Raw genomic sequence first — 22313 nt, 5'->3', positions numbered from 1 at the left:
GTCTAGTCCCTGTAGAGATGTACTTCCAACAGAATAGCACTAAGGAGGAGGAATAGGACTAATATAAAGGGGCAGATAGACATTAACCAAGTTGTACCAATGTCTAATGCCAGGTGTGAGCTAGAGGGCAATGAAGTCCCCCAGCGTTGAGCTGTGGAGCAGTGAAACAGCGTTCTCTGGAATGATGGTGCTCCATCCAGTACTTTTGGGATGAGTTGGGTAGTTAGGGAGAGGGTGGGGTGGTGATCATCAAACATCCTGATGTCAAAACCTCACAGCATTGCTCCGAAATCTAGTAGAAACCTTCTCTGGACAATAGAGACAGGATAGACTCCTTTTTTATATATATTCTAGGTGTCCCAATACTTTTGTCAACACAGTGTGTATAACTGTGAGATAATACACGATGCTAATCAGCCCTAAACTGCTCCATAATGCAGACTCCAGTAAACAGTCCTTCCTAAAGAGCTTGCTAAAGTAACACCGGCGGTGCGTTTCTATAAGGTTTGGCGCACCGTATACGCACACACGCGCGCGCGCGCCCAGACCCTGAATTATTCATTATCTAAAAAGAGCCAAAAAACAACAACAACAGCCATGAAAAAAACTGTATGAACTGCACCAGCGCGCAGCGAGCAGCCTCTGAGAAGACCTCGACTGTTTATGTACAAATCTGAGAGCGTTGCTCTAGTCTTAACATTACAGAAAAGATGAAACATGAATATTTCATCGGCTGCCACCCACCCATATGCGCGCTGCTGAGCCTCTGAGGCTGGAGGGATTTCACACACCAGCAAGTTTGCTCTTTATTTCCCGCCAAAGAAACGCTGCAAAGAGTCTGATCGCGGGCTGCTCCAGTCTGTAGCCTGATGGAGATGATGGAGAAGTCCTACCTTTGGGTTTGGAGTCCGGCGCCTTGGGAAACAGTGCGTCATCGTGGCCACAGGTGGAGTTCGTGTTGTCCGTCCCGTTCACAGCCGAGCCGTTCAGGCTGCCCACACACTCCAGCATCTTCTTCAGCATGCGTAAATCCATGCCGTGTCCTACTAACGACATTTCACACCTTCCTCCAAAACACAGCTACGACATATGTCTATGTTTCTATGAAATCTCCATAAAAATGTCTTCTTATAACACAAGAAGAGTCAGGAACCTACTGTCTGTTCAGCGGAGCTGCTTGAAGTTCGCGTCTTGATGCGCTTTTGCTGCTGTTTTTTTTTCTTCTCTGTGGCGCACAGCTGTTATAAAGTAGTGAGTGAGAGAGAGAGTGTCTGATAGAGAGAGAGAGAGAGAGAGAGAGAGAGAGGTTTCCTGGCATCAGCGCCCTGTCGGTTCTGAGAGAGACGGGGAGAGCGCATGGGACATAAGGAGTGTGTGCATATGTGTGTGAGTGTGTGTTGCTTGTGGGGGTGTGTCAGGGTTTGCGCACAAGCCTTAAGTGTGGGGAGGGGGGCATGGAAAATGAGCAGTAAGAGTGCTAGGGGTCTTCAACAGAGTGGAAGACTGGGAAGACCTCCCCTCACCAGATAGCTTATGATTCTGGGCCAAATGCGGCAATATTCGAGCAGATCTGGCTGAATGAAGGCCATGGCATGGCGTGGAATGGAGGCCATTGAGGAAAAGTAAACACAGCCTCCATAGCTGATCAACCAAGAAGTACATTATTTTACTTTATTCATTCTCAGACTCTCGTATACACAGGTGGGCCAAAGTAGTTTTCGGATTCTTGCCCAAGGACAACACAGCTTAGCCACCCAGACAGGGAATCACACTCCAGTCTCAGTCATGGTGACATGGTGTGGCAGCTCACTGGCCGTTAACACATGGGTTCCGATAATCAACTGTCTAAAGATCTAATCTATAAGGGTCTGATCAATGCCTACAAAGGAACACTATAAGAAGACAGTCTGTGAGTGAGAAACAGCAGTTCAGGGGAACTGTGGAGGTCAAGATGAGCTACGAGCTGCGTTCCAAAACCTTGGCTGCAGCCGAGGTAGGGTGGGTCTTTGATAGTGGCCCATTGGGCACACAAATGGAACAGTCTAACCAGGCTGTGTGGTGACATCCCCAGAAAGGTCCTATCTCTTGCAGTTGTGGTTGCAACTTTTTTTTCTATGTTAAACGTGCACAGAGAACTGGAGGTAACTGAGGGCCGTTAGGGAAGAGTCGTCGGTTGGAAATCTAACTATGACCTCCTCACATAACTCACCTATTAAAGTGCGCTACGGAAGAGAAGCCAGGCATGTTTTGAAAGCAAGTACGGCGGACTGGTGAAGATAAAATAGATCTCTTCGGCCACAATCAGCAATGGTATGCTTGGGGAAAGAAAGGAACTGCATTTCCGGGAGCGTGTGAAGCATGAGGGTGGGTCTAACATGATTTGGGGATGTGTTGCTGGCAGTGCCATTGGCATGAATTCCACAAAATACCTGCAAATCCTGGATGCAAATATGAATACATCGGTGAAAAGGCTGAAGTCTGAAAAGAGGATGAGTCAAAACACATCTCAAAAGAAATTATAGATCATCTGAAAAAAAAAAACACAGAGTGAAACTTTTGGGATAGGCCCTCACAGTCCCCTCACCCAAATATCAGAAAGTATTTGTGGGTAGACCTTAAACAAGCAGTACATGTAAGTTGACTCAAGAATATCTCATAAAAATAAGACCTGAGAAGCATCAGCAACAAAAAGTGTGTGCAAACTGTTATTTCTGCTACTAATTATTTAATAACAGGCCATATTCATTTATTTTTAAAATTTATGAAAGACTGTGTATTAGGTTTTGCTGAAATTTTGTGTAATATTGTGTTGCATTTTTGATTAGCTAAAGAGCTAAAGAGGCAACGTCTTAGTAAAATATAATGTCCAATAACTTTTGAGCCTATATATATATATGAGATATGGACCCTGTTGACAGTTGTTACTTGGTGAAGAAGATGAAAATGTACTACACATTCTAGTCCCTTAAGTATTAAGTAACTTTATTATTAATAATTAATAATTTAGACAGAGTGTTGGTAATGATGGTAAATTCTGGGATCTGGAATTTTGTCTATTCTGTGGGAAAAGTTTGTGTAGAGAATGGCAGATGTCAATTGGTCTGGAATTGGCCCAATGAAAGTGGGCAGTGTTGGCCTGATCTGGGCCTTGCTTCCAGAAGCGTAAAAAGTTATGCTCTGAGGTTTGAAGCGAAACACTGGCATCCCCTAGTGGACACTGAAAAATGACACACTCCACAGCCAAAGTTGGCTTTCCCAAAAGCATGGCAGCACACAGCTGAATCTTGAGTGTTGACACTGAACACTCTCGCTGCCAGCTTTTCGGAAATAAGGCCTAGTTCCGGGACATAACCTGAGCAATGAAAGCAAATGGAAAACTCGAAAAAACATCTGTGTGAGTTTAAACAATGATGCTAATCTTATTTACACAGCTATCCCTGTGAATTTTGGGTGAAATCACCTATGAATAAAATTAGCAATTTTGTATGTTATTAAGACACTGAATTCAGTTTCTTATTGCAGTTAAAGGTTTCAGCCTTAAAACATTTATTGATCCGAACAATGCAATCACAGCCTATGTTTACAAATTTAAGAAATAAACATATCAGAGCTTCATTACAAAAACAGTTACTGTAACAGGGGTTCTCAACTGCAAATGTATGATAATCCATTATATTCTTGAGAGGCCCCTGGGCTCACATATTTTTGAAGGCCCCCCACACTCCAGCAACAATACATGCAAAATACTACTACTACTACTACTACTAATAATAATAATAATAATAATAAAATAATAAGAAGAAATTAGATGAATACCATTATATTTAAAATGATGTGTGCATGGCTGGTAGTCAGTATCCTATTAGTTAAGAACAAAACTAAATTTTAATATATGACAGGTTGTTGATGTTTATTTAGCCATTTAAACAAATTAAAGGACTTTTTGTCTGTATTTGTTTATACATATCTACTTTTGGTCTGAGGTCCCAAGCAGTCAGTAGTCACTGGCCCACTCAGTGATGCATGCATACATGTCAATGTTCTCCAGATTTTTGTGAACAGGTGTTTGCATATTACTGCTTAATCTAATCTAATCTAATCTGAGTGAGTGAGATACAAGCAGGACAATGATCCAATATATACATAAACACCAGTTACCAGTTTATATCAGAAACAAGTAGTCTATAAAAGCTCATCAATATTAACTTGGTTGCGAAAGCCTACAAAAAGGAGCTGTTTGTACCATTTATACCACACTGTTCTTTGGCACAAAGGTGTACAGTTCCTTCAAGGTTACTGCAGAACATTCAGCTGCTCAATAATTAAAAGGTATTGAAAAGGCAGCCTACTGAGGCATGTTATTGCTTTAGTGAGTGCAGTGTGTGTGTGTGTGTGTGTGTGTGTGTGTGTGTGTGTGTGTGTTTGAATCACTCCTCTGTGAATTTGGTCAGTTTGGATCTACTGACTTTTCAACTGGTTCTGAAACATGTGAAGTCCCAATTATTTGAGACATAAAATGTATTAGGATGTCAATAAGTTTCTCACAGAGGACAAAACTGTATTTTAAGGTTAGACAATCCAAGTATTTTTCTTGTTTAAATTGCTTCATTCAATTATCTTTAGCTGTGTGATTAGCTAGGAAATGTTTGAATATACAGACAGGTCATTTTTTCACTGTCCTCCACCTTAATGCAAACTAAACTGTAGACTATTGGCTTACATTCAATGGGTTTAACCCACATGTTGCATTACCCATTTAGGAATTTCAGCCATTTTTGGCAAAGTCCCTTATTTTTTAATAGTGTAAAGTAATGGGACAAATTAACATGATTATAAATATAATGCTTGTCCAGGTCTTTACTACAGCCATCTTCTGTTGCTGCTTGTTTGTGCGGTTGTCAGCATTCATATTTGTCTGAAGTAAGTGTAAAAGGATGCTCTTCTGTTGCTTTTGGGGCACGTTTTTGATCATTATCCAACTGTACAATAAAACACCAGTCCATTTCTGCAACAATTGACTGAATCTGAGCAGAAAGTAAAGCTTTATACACATTATAATTCATTCAGGTAAAGTCATATCATCAGTAAAAACCAGTAGCCCAATTCTGTTGGCAGCTATACATGCCCATGCCATAACAGTTTGACAGTTAATGTGGTGTGCTTTGGATCATGAATCCTTTCTTTTCTTCTCTCATAATCAAATAAATCTGGGTTTCATCTGGACAGAAATTCAGAACTGGGAAGGCTTGTTCAGATGTTTTGAATCTAATCTCACCTTCTGTTCTTGAGTGTTACCAATGGTTTGCATTTGCATTGAAGTAAACCCTCTGTTTTTACTTTCATGGCGTCTCGAGTGTAGACTTTGACAGTGATACACCCACCTCCTCAAGAGTGTTCTTGAATTATTTAGATTTTGTAATGTTTTTTTTTTTTTCATCAAGGAGATAAAATTATGTGTTTTTTGTTACAGTATGACTTTAACACATTTTTATCACATACTGATTTTGTTGTTTCCATTTCCAAAACCATTAAAGTGGGGTTTAGAGACAAAATTACAAGAGAAATGTCCCAAAAAAAGGCCCAGTGTGAGAGACTTATGGCTTGTGTGTACTGTGCAATGTCAGAACAGCAAACAGGTCTCAGAAGGACCACAGACATGTAGTCTCATCCTTGAATGAACACGCTGAGACCTTAGCTGACCTGTTCTTGGCATGTTGCCAGTATTAAATCAGAATGCGTATGCTAATTTAAGGATCTGTGGCCTTGAGAGGACAAAGATCAAAACCATTATGCAAAAAAGGCTTCAGCTGGCCTAAAGGCTCACAATAACATTCTGTGTCTCTTAGGTCAAGGGACAAGTTCGAATATTACATGTAAAATACAAAATCTCAAGATCTTGTCACTGTCATTGTCACTCTTGTCACTGAAGGAAATACTCCAAATACCAAAATGTAGTAGAAAGCCTTCCCTGGACAGTAGAGACAGCTGCTCTTACATGTATGTAGGATAGACTTGTTTTAATACCCTTGATTTTGGAAGAAACAATGAATGAGTTTGGTGAATAAGCAGGTGTCCCAATACTTGTGTCCATATAATGTATATTATATCAGATAATAGAACTATAAAATAACTATATTGGAGAAAACAACAGTGCTGGTTGCCAAGAAGTATTTAGAAGTAACCAGTAATGGGGAATAAGTACTATGACATTAAAATAAATTAGAAGCCTTAAGACATGGCTAATCATACAATGTCAGTCATGCTATTGAAAGACATAATTTTTTTGCAAATAGCGTTGTAACAACATTTTTTAAATGCTTGTTATTGTGAGATTTTGCATTGGATGCTATTCTAAGGTCAAAATTCTAAGGACACAGCTTCACTGTTGTCACACCATGCTTCTCTACTGGCTTCAGCTAGGCAGCCGGCATGGCGCTCCCCTCCCCTGGATACAGTTGCTTGGCCATCCAGCCAAACCAGCATACATCTTGAGTTGATAGAGGAGATGTGGGCATCATGTCACACTCTTTTATATAGCATGTTACAAATTGCAGAGGAAAGTCTTAGACATATTTTTTTATTAATTACATTTCTTATTTCAGCACAGCCTTATAAGCCTTTAAACAGTTCATTTAAATGAACAGGGTTAGAAATAGAATCATGACACTTCTCATCCCAGCCCCCCGTAGATTCTCACCTTTGCTCAAATCCTTTGACCAAAGTTTATGATTGCTGCGGTTTACAGGGTTGATCATGATTATACATAGCAACACCGAGAAGAGGCGTCCGGCCACGAGACGTGGTTAAATAACTCACTCTTTAAGTCAACCTTTGGCCTGTCAAAGTCCGCCACTGACTTGATACACTCAGCTAGATAACATCTGTGTAAGAAGAGGCAAGATCCTCCTTTCAGTACGGACATCCAAAGGACTCGAACAGGTGAGTGGCATCTATCTGTCCTGCACATTATTAGCATCTGGAGCAGGCAACTGATGCCCTAATGAAAACCTTAAAGCTGAGGTGTATCAATTCAAATCTTAGTCAATCGAATGATCATGCTCTAATTTTTTCTTGTTAATGATTTACTCAATATTTCATTATGCTATGTATAGTTAGCTCTATCTGCTGGCTCCTAAAATATTAAATCTCAATCTACACTGGTCCTTAGAATCATGATATTAAAGGGATATTAAGGGCTTGCATCTTGAACAGTGACAAGCTTAGTATTTGTTAAGGAGGCTGTTATTGATGAAAGCTACAATCTAGCAACAGCAAATTTGTTTACAGATCAGTATCAATTAAATGGTTTATTACTGATTTGACAACTTTAAATGAACTCGCAGATTATCCAATGCTCTGATTTTAGAGTAAATAGCCATGCAGTCAGAATAGCACAACTACAGTAATCTTGGCTAATAATGGGTAAAGCAGCAGTGATAAGCAGTGCTTATATTAATCACTAAATGCTTCCATCTTGCAGAATAGCTGGAGTAATAAAGTGCATGATGGTTTTTGCAATTTGCTATAAACCATTAGCTGGACCAATAGAAATGCTGCAAAACTGCTTGGAATAAAATCTCTTTACTTGACTTCAAATGTTAAGGTTTTTTCCTCTTGACAAGGACATATACTGAGATTTTATTTATTACAGAGGCAAAGTGCACCCACTCCAGCAAGTAGAGCACTTTGCCATAGCACCTGCAGTTTAACAATTAACGATCGAAGAGCAAAAGAACATTCTGTGAATGTCAGCGTATTATCTTCTTATTAAACCTCCATGTCCTCAGTCTGGGTACCTCTCACAGGGTACTGATTTTATAGCTCTGAATAATTGCCATAATTTGCAAATCTCAACTTACTCACAGTAATCACATACAATCCTACGAACAGGGTGATCACCCTGTCCCTACATTCTTTATAGCACCAGTTCCATCCACTGCTATTCTTTACAGTAATTACTATTCGTTATACCACAAATAATGGGTGCCTAAACTAGTACCATATTCAATTGATTTAAATTGTTCTAAAGTGAATGGATAAGTGCTGTTTGGATCTGGATACCCATTTTAGGTACCTCTTGTCACTGGGGTTCTACCCCTCACAGATACATCTTCAGTATCTTCAGTTAGGGAACATAACTGTACTATATTTCTTTGGAGTTGTTTTCTTTTTAAAGCTGCCTTGCCCCCATACAATCGGCATTTATGTAGCTTATGAAAAGGTCCTGAGAAAGTGAACATTCCTTTGTACATAAGGTATATATGTGGGGATACATTTTCATTGTTTGCACCTTGGAGAACGAGAATGCATCTGTACAGTATCTTTTTATGGAAAGTGTATGAATGAATAATGGAGTATGTTTCTGAACAGGGTCATTTTTGTCCATTTTTTTTCTCAGTGTTCACATATTAATCATTACTCAGTATCATTGTAGGAATTTAATTTGTTGTGTAAGAATGCCATTCGCCACACCCCACCGATAAACGCTTGTAACTGACAGTGCAATTGACATTTTTACAACAGCATGTGTTGTAAAATCACTTGGCAGGTATAGGATGATGATGTGGTAATCATTATGATTAGATATAGAATAGCACAGCAAAAGCATGCCATCACATGTTGGAGGACTTAAAGGGACATTCCACCGTTCTTTAGTTATTCAAGCTCCTTTAGTTATTCAAATTAAAAAGTCATTATTTGTGAATTACAAAAAACTTCCTAAAATTATGATAGGAACCAAAAAACTACCTTACAGAATATCTTTTTGATGGATTGGTTACAGATATGCTGCCTGAATTCTGAGACCTGGTTTAACTGTAGTTTTGAGATACAGGTTTGCCCTAAAGCATTAAATTTTTTTTAAATATGCATTTATAATATACATACATGTTATTATGATCAACATTACATATAAAAACCTGACTATTATTAAACTGGCTGACCATTTAAAAGACACCTAACTTCTCTTTGAGCAAAGATGCTTTTGGGAAACCCAGCCCTGAATGGCATTGCTTTTATCTCAGTGACTGAATTGTGCAAAATTTGTGGAATTAGTAAAATTAGTGGAATTCGCTTCAGCTACATCTTTATGTTAATGATTTCTTTCCTTTATTAGGAAAGATGGCTGGGCCCAAACCTCGAGTAATCTCTCTTACCAAGCGTGAGGGACAGACCTTTGGCTTCTTCCTGAGGATTGAACAGGGGGAGGAAGGTCATCTGATTCGGGCCTTGGAGATGAGTGGTCCTGCTGAACTGGCTGGGCTCAAAGATGGAGATCGGATCATCAGGGTTAATGGAACTTTTGTTGACAACCTGGAGCACAGTCAGGTATAAAGTTCATATTAAACTGTAAACAAGGCATTTACACTTGAATAGTTTTACATTAACGTTCGAATTATGGAAAGTGATGCAGATTAATGACAGTTCAGAGCAGTGATTGCTATTTTCTCTTATCAAAAAGATTAGCAGAGCACCGTTTTGATAAAGGTCTCTGATTCCTCTATAATCCAATACTGCTCTGTTCGCTCGTGGCAGGTTGCTGATCTGGTGAAGAAAAGTGGAATGACCGTCACATTTCACGTCCTGGGGGAGGAAGCATATAACCAGGCCAAAAAGAATGGGATAAACCTTGCAGACACACAGTCCCAACCCACTCAGGGCCAGCCCATTATGAACGGAGTGTCTGCCCCAGCTCCTAAACTCAAACTCTGCTTCCTGCAGAAGTCCAGTGGCAGTGGCCTTGGCTTTTCCGTCAAATCCACTAAAGGTGAGAGAGGTTATGGACTAGGACATTGATGTGAATCAGTCTAGTCAGGTAAAATTCAAGGACACTGATTTGACGGTTGATCAATGTTTCTAGGTGAACAGGGCATCTCCATGATGGATGTAATCGCTGGAGGGGTTGCTGATAAGGCAGGAGTTAACGTGGGCGATCGCCTAGTGGAAATTAATGGAGAAAATGTGGAGGGTGCTACACATGACCAGGTTGTAAAAAAGGTAAACAAAGCTTAAACACTTTCACTCCAGATTTAAAGTTCAGTTTCTTTTAGAAACGCTTGGCTTACATCCATCTACTTGCTAGATCAAGGATTCTGGATATAGCGTGATGTTCTTATTGGCGGATGAAGACACAGACAAATTCTACAAGAACAAACACATCAAACTGGGGGCTGGGCTAGCCACAGTGAAGCACCTCCCTCAGAAGCCCCGTATTGCTGAAATGACCAAGGGAGCTGATGGTTATGGCTATTTCCTTAGGGAAGACCCAAAAATGCCAGGTATGAAGTAATAGTTAACTGCTCCTAAAACGCTGACGTCCAGTTCTTTACAACAGATGCTGCACGGAGCAAAGTCAACTGAATTCTAATCTCAGTACATCTGCCTTGCATGCAACTGCACATGCAATTGAAAGCAATCTATATGCCTATATGTGTGAAGTGGCATTTAAGCATTAAAGTATGGCATGTAGTTGCTTAAGAGTTACTAACTGCACTTTTACTAGACTGATTATCTATTTATCTGTTGTGTGCAATTCTCATAGCAGGTTTTCATTCTGTCCACTCTAAAACACAGATTTTTAACAATTAGTTCTCGGCCAGTGTGTGAAACGCTACTATTGATTCTGACTTTTAATATAATTCTGACTGGTTGATTCTCGTAGTTTGACTGTATTTTTTAGACAATAAAAGACAAACTGCAAACAGAGAATTTTGCTTTGCAGCATGCACATTGGGCCTTATTCACCTACTCTTAAGTAGAAAACTAACCAATGTTTTCCTATTTGGGATTTGATCAATTTACAAGGATACTGGGATTCATTATTATAAGAGCACAAGACATTTCCTAAAAAGGTATTGGGGAATGGGAGGCCCATGGGTCTGTTTATTCAAAGAAACATGGTTCAGTTATGCCTTTAGTCTTTGGTTTCCAAAGACTTAGTCTTAATTTATTTGAAGAAGTATATAAGTACCCCAATTGTCATTATACTTGTACAGTACAACAAAACTGTTCTCTCAGCAGAGCTCAGAATCAGCCATGCAATAGCCAGCCCGAAAGTACAGATTGTTCAAGTGTAACTGTTCATGATTTAAGATTCATCCAATTCAATATCCATTATCCACTGACCCCACTCTGACTAACACTCCAAAAAGCATATATTGCTCCATTGTAGTAGCCATGCTCAACCATCACTCCACCACTGTCACAGTTCTACCTTTCAGTACGTTACATTTATTTCTTTCTTTCAACTGAGAGTAAATAAAAATACTAATAACATGTGTAATTGAAGTGCAATATCTTCTAACTACACAAATCCCCAACTCCAAATGCCTTCCAGGTCATTACATCGGCGAAATTGACCGTGGGAGCCCTGCAGAGAGAGCAGGGCTGCGGGAGATGGACCGGCTGGTGGCTGTGGAGGGTGAGGTGGTAGATCAGTGCACACATGAGCAGGTAGTGGATAAAATACGCCAGCTTGGAAAGAGATGCTGCCTCCTGGTGGTGGATGAAGAAACAGACAAACTATACAGGATGGTGTGTTGTTTTTTATGTTGATTTCTTCTTCAGTTACAGATGTGTTTATTTGAGAATACATGTAATTTACTCAGTAAATGACATTTTATGTGTGACTTGTTTTCTGAGCTAAAAGGTAACATTGAAATCTGAAGATTAAGAACATTAGACTGTAATGTCAGATGTGTTTTAACAGTTCTTATTTGGGTTTAAGTGTAAGTGTAATTGGTTTGAGAGATTTGCCATAAGTTGTATTTTCATTATTTTTACGGTGTCCTATCACAGGGTGGTGCATCTCCCTTACTTTACTGGGAGGAAATGAGAGGTTCCCTGCCCAAGCCAAGTCTGCCTGAGTCTGAATCTAAACCAGCCCCAACACCAGCTCCAGCTCCAGCTCCAGCTCCAGCTCCAGCACCAACCCCAGAACCATCCCCAATACCCGCAGTACCAGCAGTGCCAGCAGCTCCTGTTGAAGAATCCTACAAACCCAAACTGTGCCGCTTGGTGAAAACCTCTGCTGGATATGGCTTCCACCTCAATGGCATTCAAGGAGTCTATGGACAGTACATCAAAGATGTGAGAATCCAGCTGTTTATTGTTATAAGCAGAATCTTTTTCCCATTCCTGCCCACAAATAAATGTAACTGGGGTGTGTTGGATTCTCGAGCCAGTATTATGGCAGTTCTGATACAGCTTTGGTAGATGCTTTAGTAAAACTCTAGTTATACGCATTGTGCTATGTTGGCAGGTGGTGAAAGGTGGAGCAGCAGAAAAAGCTGGGCTGGAGGATGAAGACATTGTAGTGGAGGTCAACGGCATGAACGTGGAAAAGAGCACGCATGAGGAAGTTGTGAAAATGATCCGGAGCAGTGGCGACACACTGGTCCTCCTAGTGGCCGAGAAGGTAGCCTATGACTTCCTGAAAGCCAGAGGAGTTGCAATTACCCAACAGCTGCTGGCCACAGAGCACACACCAGAGCCATGTGCCCCTGCCGTTGCACAAGAGGAACAACGCCAAAGACCACCCTCTCCACCAGTTCAGCTTCGAGCAAGGGTTAGTGCCATTCAGCAGATACTAATGTCCTGTAGAGAAGTACTGGCAACAGAATAGGACTCTCTGGAGCAGATAAACATAAACCTATTGGCAACTTGCCCAATGCCAGGTGTGGGACTATAAAGCCCCCCAGCATTGATCTGTGGAGCAGTGAAACAGTGTTATCTGGAATGATGGATGGTGCTCCATCCAGTACATTTGGGAGGAGTTGAGGAGGCGGGGATGAGGGTGGGGAGCATCCAATATTCTGACCTCACTAAAGCTCTTGTCGCTGAATGCTATCAAATCCTCACAGCAGTCATCCCTGGACTGTAGAGAAGTTGCTCCAACAAAAGCAGGATAAACTCTTATTCATTTATTTTATTATAAAGACCCTTGATTTTGGAAGAAACAATGAATGAGCAGGTGTCCCAATACTTTTGTCAATACTTTTATAATCAGTATCATACATGGAACACTGTCTTTTCTCTTTTAACTATGATTTGTCTTTGTTTTTTTTAGACACCTTCCGTATCATCTACGTCCTCGTCAGAAGAGGATGAGAGGCTTTGAGAACACCACTGCACGTCATACTGATATTTATGCGTCACCGATTTACATGACAAAGTTAAAATGTCTTGAGATGGTAAATAATTACCCGTCTTAAACAGACATTTTATTAAATGGAAAGCACTCCTGGACTCTGTCTTCTTCACAAACCAGGATAACACTAAGAAATGAAAATGAGCAGCATTGATTAAAAATATTTATTCAAGTATCTGAGTCTCCACAATTTACCCACAACTGGCACAACTGAGATGCACTTTTCCAGATAGTTTCCTTGTTTCCATAAACTGGTGGGTTTTCTTTGCTGTAATGCTCTTTCTCTGTAGTTTCTCTGTAGGCAGTTTGAAGGTGAAATGTTAGTTTTGAAGGTGAAATGTTTTCCTCAAATATTCCGATGCTACTGTTGAGTGACCTGTTTGCACGGTAATGCTTTGGGTAATGGGTTAAACACTGTACTCTTTCATCTTTTACACATTTTCCTTTGTACTGTGCAGCGAAAACTAAAATACCTTCAAGAACATATTTTTGCTGACCAAGCTGGAGCTAACTAAACCACAGACTCGTGTTTAGAAGATGGATCCCTTAGCCCTGAGCCACCTCTGTGTTATAAAATATAAGAAAATAAAAATAAAGTCACTATCAAATAAAATCTCAATAGTCAGTCTCTGTTGTTCTGCATTGTTCTGAGCACTGAAGGTATATTTATTGTTTCACATTGGCATAGCAATTTTAAAATGTCTTTGTCTATAAATAACAGCATATCATAGCTGTGATGCAAAAACCTTGTCTCTTTAAAATGGCAACTTTAGAGGAGAAGGAAAAAAAACTTTTAATGGAAGTCAAAGCAGAATTCAGTAATGCAGTAATTTTGGAGCATTTCTATTGGTCCATTCATCATTAGATTTTGCTACAAATTAACAAACAACTGCCAGATTCCAAAACATTGAAAAATGTGAAAATGGCAAAAATGGAGATACTTAGCTTTTTGCATCACAATTACAATATGCCGACTTAATGTAAAATCCTCTGCTTAAACAACTGAACAGTGTACTGTCCGGTGACACAGGTACGCATCCTAATTATGTGCCATTAAGTAAATAAGTCTGGTCCAAATGGGAAAAAATACAAAATAAGGTTGAGGAAAACAATATTTATAAACAATCACTTAAAAAATATTTAGTGAACACAGAAGAAAACCTGTACTTAATTTCCATAATAGTTCCCATCCATGTAAATAGAATTTGATCCAAACTAGACCTCCACCTTCAATGTTCACAAACCCAAATCCCATTAAACATCAGTCTCTAGGCCCTTCCTGATTCAGGAAGTTCAGTCCCAGTCGAAGTAAAGGCCCCTTAGAAAGCAGAAGTCTTGTTCTGAAAGGGGGGACAGGGTCACAGGGTCATGTGCTTCTCGGGTGCCTGCTTGTGTGCCAGGTAAAGGAAGAGGATGCTGGACAGAGCGCTTACGAGGAAGATCACGTCAAACCAGCGATGATAGAAGTTGAACTGCAGTTCTCCTAGGACCTCTGTGACAATGGTGCGGTACTCCAGAGGCATGCTCATACGCATCAGCAACACAGATGATACAAAATACATCCCCTAAAGAGTGGGAGAGTGACACTGTGACTTCTCTTAACTTTGCACATATATAACTAAAGCCAAAACTATTTGGGCAAATATGCTTTAAGTATTTATTTATTATTATTTTTTTTTTTTTACCATGATCTGGGCCAGAACCAGAACTATCACATTGGACGACTTGCTGCTGGAGATGGCGTAGAAGAACTGGAAACAAGAGACTTATATTCAGTAGAAGTACATTCTTTGATTTTACAATATTTCCATCCTAATTACCCTCAATCTATCATTTCCATTGGCCCATTCCTTACTAAACTAGCTATTAAATAATAATGCAAGATTGTATCAAAACTGGTCATAAGCTTTACCTTAGTCAGAGTGATTAAAAGGCCTCGTATGGAAGTAACAATGATGATTCCCACCAGGATAAACGAAATGTGCTGAGACCAGAACTTTACCTGGAACAAGATTAGTGAGTGAAGTCAGAGGCATCAACATGCTTTGTGGTCATTATGAAAGAGACAAAGTAGGACAGCCATTCTCAGAAGGAGCAGAGAAATAGCCCTGGTTAAGAGTGTAAGAGGCTGAGTGAAATTGGTAAGAGCGAATAAAAGCTTTTATCTAGACAGAGACTAATCAGACATGCTCTACAGAGACAGGGGTATTCTGTTAGAAGTGGATATTTTACAAGCATGGACCAAAAAAAAAGCACCTTCTTTTCTCTTTTTTGTGTAACTGTTCTCCGCTACTAGTAGAAGCTTACATTTTTTTTGAAAGAAAGTTTAAGTTTACAAGACTTCAGAGTAAGGGATATGACAAACACCAGCTATACTTAGTTAAGATCAATTGTTAGACTACACATTTTTCATTCTTTTACTCAGCAGATATAAGTATTCATTTCACCCTTCACCATGCTGTGTCTATATGCAATTGACTTCCATAACTTTCAACTCATGGCAGTTTATTTAAACCTGTTTAACGTAGGTGTTATTTGCAGTGTCTGTGAACTGAATTTGCGACTTTACTATTTGTCCCCAATGCAACGAAGAAAGTTACTACTATCTACTGCTACTTCTAGTGCTGGTGATACTAAGCATATCGTTGGAAGATAAGGTGACTATGATAAAAAGCCATAAAAAAGGGTGAAAGGGTTGCTGAGTAGTTTCACATAGGCCCATTTTTTTCTCTTTACCTCTGGCCCAAATTGATGTAACCCATCATGTTTTTTTTTTTTTTTATAATTTTCTTTACATTATTATCATTTAGCATGAATAAATGTATTACAAAGAATGTTTAAAATAACTTCATGGGTTTGATTAGGTTTGATAGAAGGGTTTATACTATGTCTAAGGTGTTTTTAAAGGTTTTATTTAAGTAAAGTTGTGAGTCTTGGAACAAATTAACACCATAAGGTGTTTCTGTACTTCTTTTTATTTTTTTAATTTTTTTAAATTTTATGCCAGTATTTTAAACAGTCTATGATAATGAAAATGTGTGTTTAAAACTGTGATATACCAGAAAAAAACAAGATATGCAGGTTAGGTACTCACATCAAACTGGATGCCCAAATAGTTGACAGTGATCTCAATTCCTCTCGTCACAGGATCCGTCTTTCCGACACGATCAAAGACTATGTTGATTGTGGCCTAAAGAAAACACATTCAGTTAGTGTATTATTATAGGTTCACATCTATTCTCATTGTGTAGATTATAATATGAATACAGGATGCATGGTAAATTACCATGAATATCTTCCACACACAGTAGATGGAGAAGAAGTATCCCAAGAAGTTGAAGTATTTCCCTTGAAACGTCTTTGAGTATTCTATTCGTTCCTATTGACACAAACAGAGCACAGAATAGCATTAATCCTGATAAGCACATCTGCAGGAATACAAACACAAATTTAAGGAAAATATTAGGACTGAAAAATTCCACTGGCTACAGCCTAAAATACTAATTCAGTTACATCGCTGAACATATCACCCAGGAGAATAGGTTGAGTCTTAAAAATCAAATAATGCAAAACATGCATTAAAAATAAATAAATAAATAAATAAATTATATATATATATATTATATATATACACACACACACACACACACACACACACACACAAGAGGGCCTCTGATTACTCCAGACAAGGGCTTTGACAGATTTGACAGATGGCTGGATGGATGGATGGACGGATGGGGAACGGCATGATATGAAAAAGCAAGACATAGCAAGACCTAAAAACACTGCAAATTTTAAGTACATGCTTAAAAGGGGTTTCAGGTTGGCCACATAAGACGTGTCCCTCAAAGAACCTACCAAAAAGAAACTCTTCTCTCAAACGAAGAGTGTTTTTAAAGACACTCTTCATTTAAAAGTTCTTTAGAAAACCAAATCTAGTTCCCCAGCCATTGTTCCAAAGAACCCTGAAGAAGACTTGTGCAGGTTGGTATGGATGTAATTGCATCTAAAATGGGTAGGACAATTGCTCTTCACCTTTGTAGCCTGCAGGTCCACTGTTTCCAGGAAAAGCTGCCTACTGAGCTCCTCAAGAGCAACTACCTCCTGTTGGATCAGAGACAAGTCTGCAATCACATTATTAAGGAATCTCACATTACACATCAGGAAGAGCATATACATATAAATTATATAACTGTTCACAATGTTGATGCTAACTATGGCAGTAAATGGCCAGAGTTAACAGTCTGAACAATGCCACCAAAACAGAAGCATTTCACAACTCCTTCATCATGTGTTTCCAACAGCAAGTCATGTAAGGCATCTCTCATATTCATTAGGCGTACAGAAAACTGTTCTGAAACCACAGGTTACTCAGCCAACCATAGGTTAAGACAACAGTGTTCCAAAACCTGCTAACTAGTAAGAATCCCTAATCCCAATAAACACCTGGATCAAGAATATTTACTGACCTGTTTCTTTCAAAGCAACTGAAATTAGAATAATAACACAGAATAATAATGGTAGAGTCAAAGGATACTTTCACTGCCTGAAGGTGCAGACGTAACACTCTTGATCATGCCCCATAGTCCGGTCTGCTTATTTTGATCCTCTCCTCTCTGGTACATCTGCCTCCTTGTCATGGCAATCCTACACATGGAGAAGCACATGGTTCACCACCAATTTCAAACCAAGTGATACACAGTGGTGTAATAACCATCCTTCTCATGCCTTCTCTCCACTGGTCTCTCCTTTCCAAACTCACCTCTTCTTCTTACTAACAATCATGTCCATGGTCTGGAGAAGTCTCCTCTCCAAAGCCAAGATGTCACTGTCTGTCACGTTCCTACAAGAAACAAATCATGACATCCTGACTACAGCAGAAAATTTCATGCCTCTAATCGAAGTTTTGCATTTCTGAGCTCTTCATGGTATCTGAGGTCTGCACAGTTACCTGAGAAAATAGGACATGTACGTGTAAGGGCAATTCACAGCACCAAAACCAGACAGCAGAGCCATCAGTGTCACGCCGATGACCCCAACTCGGCTGATGAGCTGCTCTATGGACAGAATGCCTGAGGGACGGAGACAGAGCCACATTACGATGGAACACCCTTTAACACTTTGCCTTAAATGTATTTGAGGCTTTCTGAAATAAAAAGTTTCAGCCTTTACCATGTTTTGGACTCAATATAGGGAAAGGGTCTCCAAGTTTCCAGAAAAAATACATGAAGGTAAACCAAACCACACAGGAAAAGAGCAGCCTCTGTCTCTGCACTTTAAACCACAATACAAAAAATCACTTACAACCTCACAAAGTACAAATAAAAACACAAACATCCAGATCATGCACAAGGCTCTGATTTTTCAGAACTTAAAACCCACTTACATAGACGTATGTTACTGACCACAAAGTAGCCAATGTAGAAAGGCACTACAAAGATTAGAACCAGCAGTATAACATACAAATTCAGCTTCCAGTGAAAGTATCTGGACCTGTAAAAGAGAATAATATATATATATATATAAAACCCACATAAAATAAACACAAATCTACTGAAAACTGGTACTGCTATAGCTTACAAATGAGACACTTACGTGCTGCTCAATGCTCCCAGGATTTCAAAAATGATGAGTTCAAACATAGTGCAAGAAAATGCAAACGTGACGGAGAAAACCACTTGCACCACATACTGACGTACCTACAGAGGAAGACATAGCATGACTGCAACCACTGATATAGAATTCATCTTTTGCGATTTATTTACAGTAATACACAAAACAGGCCTGATCACTGCCACTGAAATAACAAGGAAAACTTAAGGATAAAGGATAAAGGATAAAGGTGCACGTATTCGTCACTGTACAGTGTGGACTGTACAGCGAAATGTGTCCTCCGCATTTAACCCATCTGGTAGTGAACACACACTCACACACACACACATGTGTTAGGGGCAGTGAGTACACACACACACCCAGAGCGGTGGGCAGCCAACTCCAGCGCCCGGGGAGCAGAGAGGGTAAAGGGCCTTGCTCAAGGGCCCAACAGTGGCAGCTTGCCGAGCCCGGGAATCGAACCCACAACCCTGTTATCGATATCCCGGCGCTCTAACCGCTGAGCCACCACTGCCCCAGCCACCACTGCCCCTCACAAACCTCACAAAAAGGTTTGTGAGGACCTCACAAACAAGCTTTACCCAAACCTTTCTGAGAATACTATAGCTAGGATAACCAATCGTCCTCTAGCTTGCTGATTTACATTTATGGCATTTGGCCGACACTCTTAGTCAGAGCGACTTGTTTCTGAATCATGTTATGCAGATAGGTGAATTTTGCATTAGGAGTTTTTATTATCAATAAATATTTATTGGTGTAGCATGGAGTGCTTGCCTGGCTAGGGAATCAAATCCTAGTCTGCCACAAAACAGCAGTGTTGTTACCCATTACAAATTGAACATTGATTATTTGCAATGAAACAACTTCTATCTTATAGAATATATAACAATATATTATATACAATTTGGCTGTGGAGCAGCGGGTTCGCGTTCTCTGGAGCGATACAGCTCCATCCAATACATTTGGGGTGAGCTGGAGAGCCATTTGTGCACAACAAATAATCGTCTAACATTAATACTGGACCTCACTAATGTTCTGGGGGCTAAATGCAATCAGATTCTCACAGCAACGTTCCAACATCTAGTGTAAAGCATAGTGTAAAAGGTAGACACTGTTACTGCAGTGAATGAATAGGGGTCTAAAACACTTTGGACGTACAGTGTATGTGGCAAGGTCTTCTGAGAGTGTCACAGAAAAACTAGTTCCCTGCAAACAAGCTTCTCAAGTCCCTCAATGAGAGACCTCTCAGGATATGGCTAGCACTAGATGAAGTGACATATCATAGAGGACTGTTATCACACACTATACCTCATAATCTTTAAACAACTGCCTCATAAAAAACAGCCACCCGAATCCGAAAAACAGCACCTGTGAAGAGAACACAGTGAACGTTGGTAAATGCTGTCCAGCTGACAGCTGAGTGTAGCTTAGCGAGTAGCTAATGTTTAAAGCAGATTAAGAAACTATCTTAATCAAAACCTGCTGCATTCTGTGAACCTGTGCTCCAGTATAGCAGAGGCGAAACCATTTAATCTACTGTGTGTCAGTGTGTGTGTGTTTGTGTTAGCTAGCTGTTAGATTATTTAGCTATGCTAGCAGCTAGCCGTGTTAGCTGAACACTGACCTGAGAGGTGAACATGATCACTGAATCTACGAAGAAAGACATATTGACTAAATACCAGACGCTTCGAGTTACTGCATATCACTGACTCAGTCCTCGGCGTGAACTCTGTCACTGCTGAAATCTGACGATTATTGTCTTCTTCATTGTAAAGCTCATGACAGACAGCAGCACTGCGTCCTCACTACTGCACCGCTTCCGTCGCACGGTGACGTCATCACCTAGCATATCGACTTTACAGCGACAAACACTACTACTACTACTACTACTACTACTACGAATAATAATAATAATAATAATAATAATAATAATAATAATAATAATAAAAAGACGAAGAACATTATTTAAGCATGTGTTCCTGAGCAGTGGTAAAATCAAACAGCAGGGGGCGACAAGTTGCCGCTTTTTCGAAGCGGCCGTGTCCGAATACTTTATTTTTCTGATCATATTTTTCCACAATCAGACTGTTACTCTGTCGTCTTGCAAAAGAAGCGTATTTCAATGCAGGTATGTGGAATATGTGGTATATGAGCATGAATTAATAAAAAGTGACATATGTTGTATAACTACGGCACAAAACATCTTAGGTACGACAAGGTATCACATTATGACATATTACGTCATTTAAACATTATTTTTAATGCACAAGCTTTCTGTGTCACCACTGAGTCAAATCAAATAGACGATTAAGCCAAACAAGCATAATCACAAGATACTTTCTTACAATTATAGCTACAATTTTCACGACTTAACATCACATAGCGTTCGAATAGCAATTTGCTAACTTTTGTTTAATCATTTAAGTTACAAATGACTTATCTTTGTTTAATTTCATTGTTCATTTCTTTGGTTTCAGTACTTTGTGATATCTTTCACCTTTTACTTTTGAGGTTTATCATTTTAGATGAAGACTACACTAAAAAGAGTAGCACACAACACACTTTAGGTCCTGAGCTCATAGCTATTTGCTGTTTGCTGAATTGACTAATATGTTATTCTGCAGCTGTTACTTTGTGCGTGAGTAGTTTTTTTTATTTAGAGGTACTGTATATCCACTTGTGATTTTGATTATCTGCACCTGCACGGCACATCTAAAACACAGGCTAATAAAACCTTGTGTGTATTTTGCCTTTGTTCTCAAGTAGGGCCAAGCCCAGCTTTTTGGGGAGACTGGTTGCTTTAGGAAATTGCTAAATACAGCCTCAGCCAGAAAAATACATGTCTGGGGTGACTGTCAGTATGGCATTACAATGATAAAAGAGAATTTAGTCTTAAATTACTGACCTAGGATCAGACCCTTGGACAGACTTTTTTTGTCCTTAGAAAATTAAAGACATGTACGTTTTCATGCCCTGTGGTGACCCTTTATTAGTGGTGATGGTGCGTGAACAGCCAGAGCTTTCAGTCAAATAACAGCACGTTTAAAAACTAAACATGATCTTTTTATGATCCCATATGTCTGCCTAATTTAAGGCAGACATATAGGATCATAATTAACTTGCTTTTCAGTACACCATGTACAACAGTGAATAACTAATCATTGGAATATATTGTGGCCTCTTATTTAATGCACACATCAGCAATGCACACATTACTGCAACAGTCTTTCCTCGTCGTTGTTCTGCTAAGTGCTAAAAGAAGCCCCAGTTAGTTTAGAGTCCTTACAAGAACTACAAAATTACTGGTGATTCAGAGGTTTATGGACCAAGACGTTTTTGGCTAACTTAGACGGGGGTGCTATTATCCAACTCCTCTCACATGCTCCCTCAGCTATGCTGACGCCAGGGCAATGTCTGTGCTACCTTCTGGCTCTTTCTTTTTTATATCTAGGCTGTTATAGCAAGGCCTGCCTGGTCACTGTCTGCACTATATTTAACCTCACATATTGTGGCAAGCCCAGGCCCGTGTTATGTAGTTTAGGCTGTTGGGCTC

General features: G+C 39.6%; 3 protein-coding genes across 4 annotated transcripts in view; 1 reads left to right on the top strand and 2 right to left on the bottom strand.

The window, feature by feature from the left end:
- The window catches only part of cckbrb (cholecystokinin B receptor b), a 29814-nt gene extending 28566 nt beyond the window's left edge, over window positions 1-1248 (bottom strand). The window contains exons 1-2 of one of the 2 annotated variants that reach the window (XM_072685184.1): window positions 1158-1248; window positions 894-1046 (exon numbers count right to left, since the gene is read on the bottom strand). In XM_072685184.1, coding sequence (XP_072541285.1) covers window positions 894-1035 — 142 coding nt within the window. In that variant the 5' untranslated portion in view covers window positions 1036-1046; window positions 1158-1248. Of the gene's footprint in view, window positions 1-893; window positions 1057-1157 lie in introns of those variants that run through there. The other variant, XM_072685183.1, reaches the window with a different exon arrangement.
- Window positions 1249-6922: 5674 nt separating this feature from the next.
- Window positions 6923-13697, top strand: pdzk1 (PDZ domain containing 1). The gene is made up of 9 exons (XM_072686088.1): window positions 6923-6939; window positions 9116-9327; window positions 9535-9766; window positions 9860-9996; window positions 10082-10277; window positions 11336-11532; window positions 11797-12087; window positions 12260-12565; window positions 13067-13697. Exons 2-9 carry the CDS (start codon window positions 9121-9123, stop codon window positions 13115-13117), a joined length of 1617 nt encoding a protein of 538 aa, XP_072542189.1. The 5' UTR covers window positions 6923-6939; window positions 9116-9120; the 3' UTR covers window positions 13118-13697.
- Window positions 13298-20576, bottom strand: LOC140561133 (Golgi pH regulator). The gene is made up of 14 exons (XM_072686089.1): window positions 20385-20576; window positions 20069-20128; window positions 18743-18846; window positions 18534-18640; window positions 18320-18421; window positions 18099-18219; window positions 17910-17990; window positions 17685-17794; window positions 17183-17271; window positions 16434-16526; window positions 16242-16337; window positions 15060-15149; window positions 14833-14898; window positions 13298-14712 (listed from the first exon to the last, which is right to left on the bottom strand). The coding sequence occupies exons 1-14, from the start codon at window positions 20424-20426 to the stop codon at window positions 14506-14508; spliced, it is 1368 nt and encodes a 455-aa protein (XP_072542190.1). The 5' UTR covers window positions 20427-20576; the 3' UTR covers window positions 13298-14505.
- Window positions 20577-22313: the final 1737 nt, after the last annotated feature.

Source organism: Salminus brasiliensis, chromosome 8 (assembly GCF_030463535.1).
Source record: "Salminus brasiliensis chromosome 8, fSalBra1.hap2, whole genome shotgun sequence".
Taxonomy (NCBI): Eukaryota; Metazoa; Chordata; class Actinopteri; order Characiformes; family Bryconidae; genus Salminus; species Salminus brasiliensis.
The sequence above is the reverse complement of the archived record's forward strand: the minus strand, read 5'-3'. Positions and strand labels throughout refer to the sequence as shown.

Bases quoted from the DNA above. Each gene is read 5' to 3' on its own strand.
- pdzk1 (XM_072686088.1), top strand. From the start codon at position 9,121: ATGGCTGGGCCCAAACCTCGAGTAATCTCTCTTACCAAGCGTGAGGGA. The intron at 9,997-10,081 runs GTAAACAAAGCT...TCTACTTGCTAG, and splicing joins ATGACCAGGTTGTAAAAAAG to ATCAAGGATTCTGGATATAG. The intron at 10,278-11,335 runs GTATGAAGTAAT...AATGCCTTCCAG, and splicing joins GGAAGACCCAAAAATGCCAG to GTCATTACATCGGCGAAATT.
- LOC140561133 (XM_072686089.1), bottom strand. From the start codon at position 20,426: ATGTCTTTCTTCGTAGATTCAGTGATCATGTTCACCTCTCAG. The intron at 18,847-20,068 runs GTATAGTGTGTG...CTTCCTCTGTAG, and splicing joins AGTTGTTTAAAGATTATGAG to GTACGTCAGTATGTGGTGCA. The intron at 17,272-17,684 runs GTATCCTTTGAC...ATGTGATTGCAG, and splicing joins TGCACCTTCAGGCAGTGAAA to ACTTGTCTCTGATCCAACAG.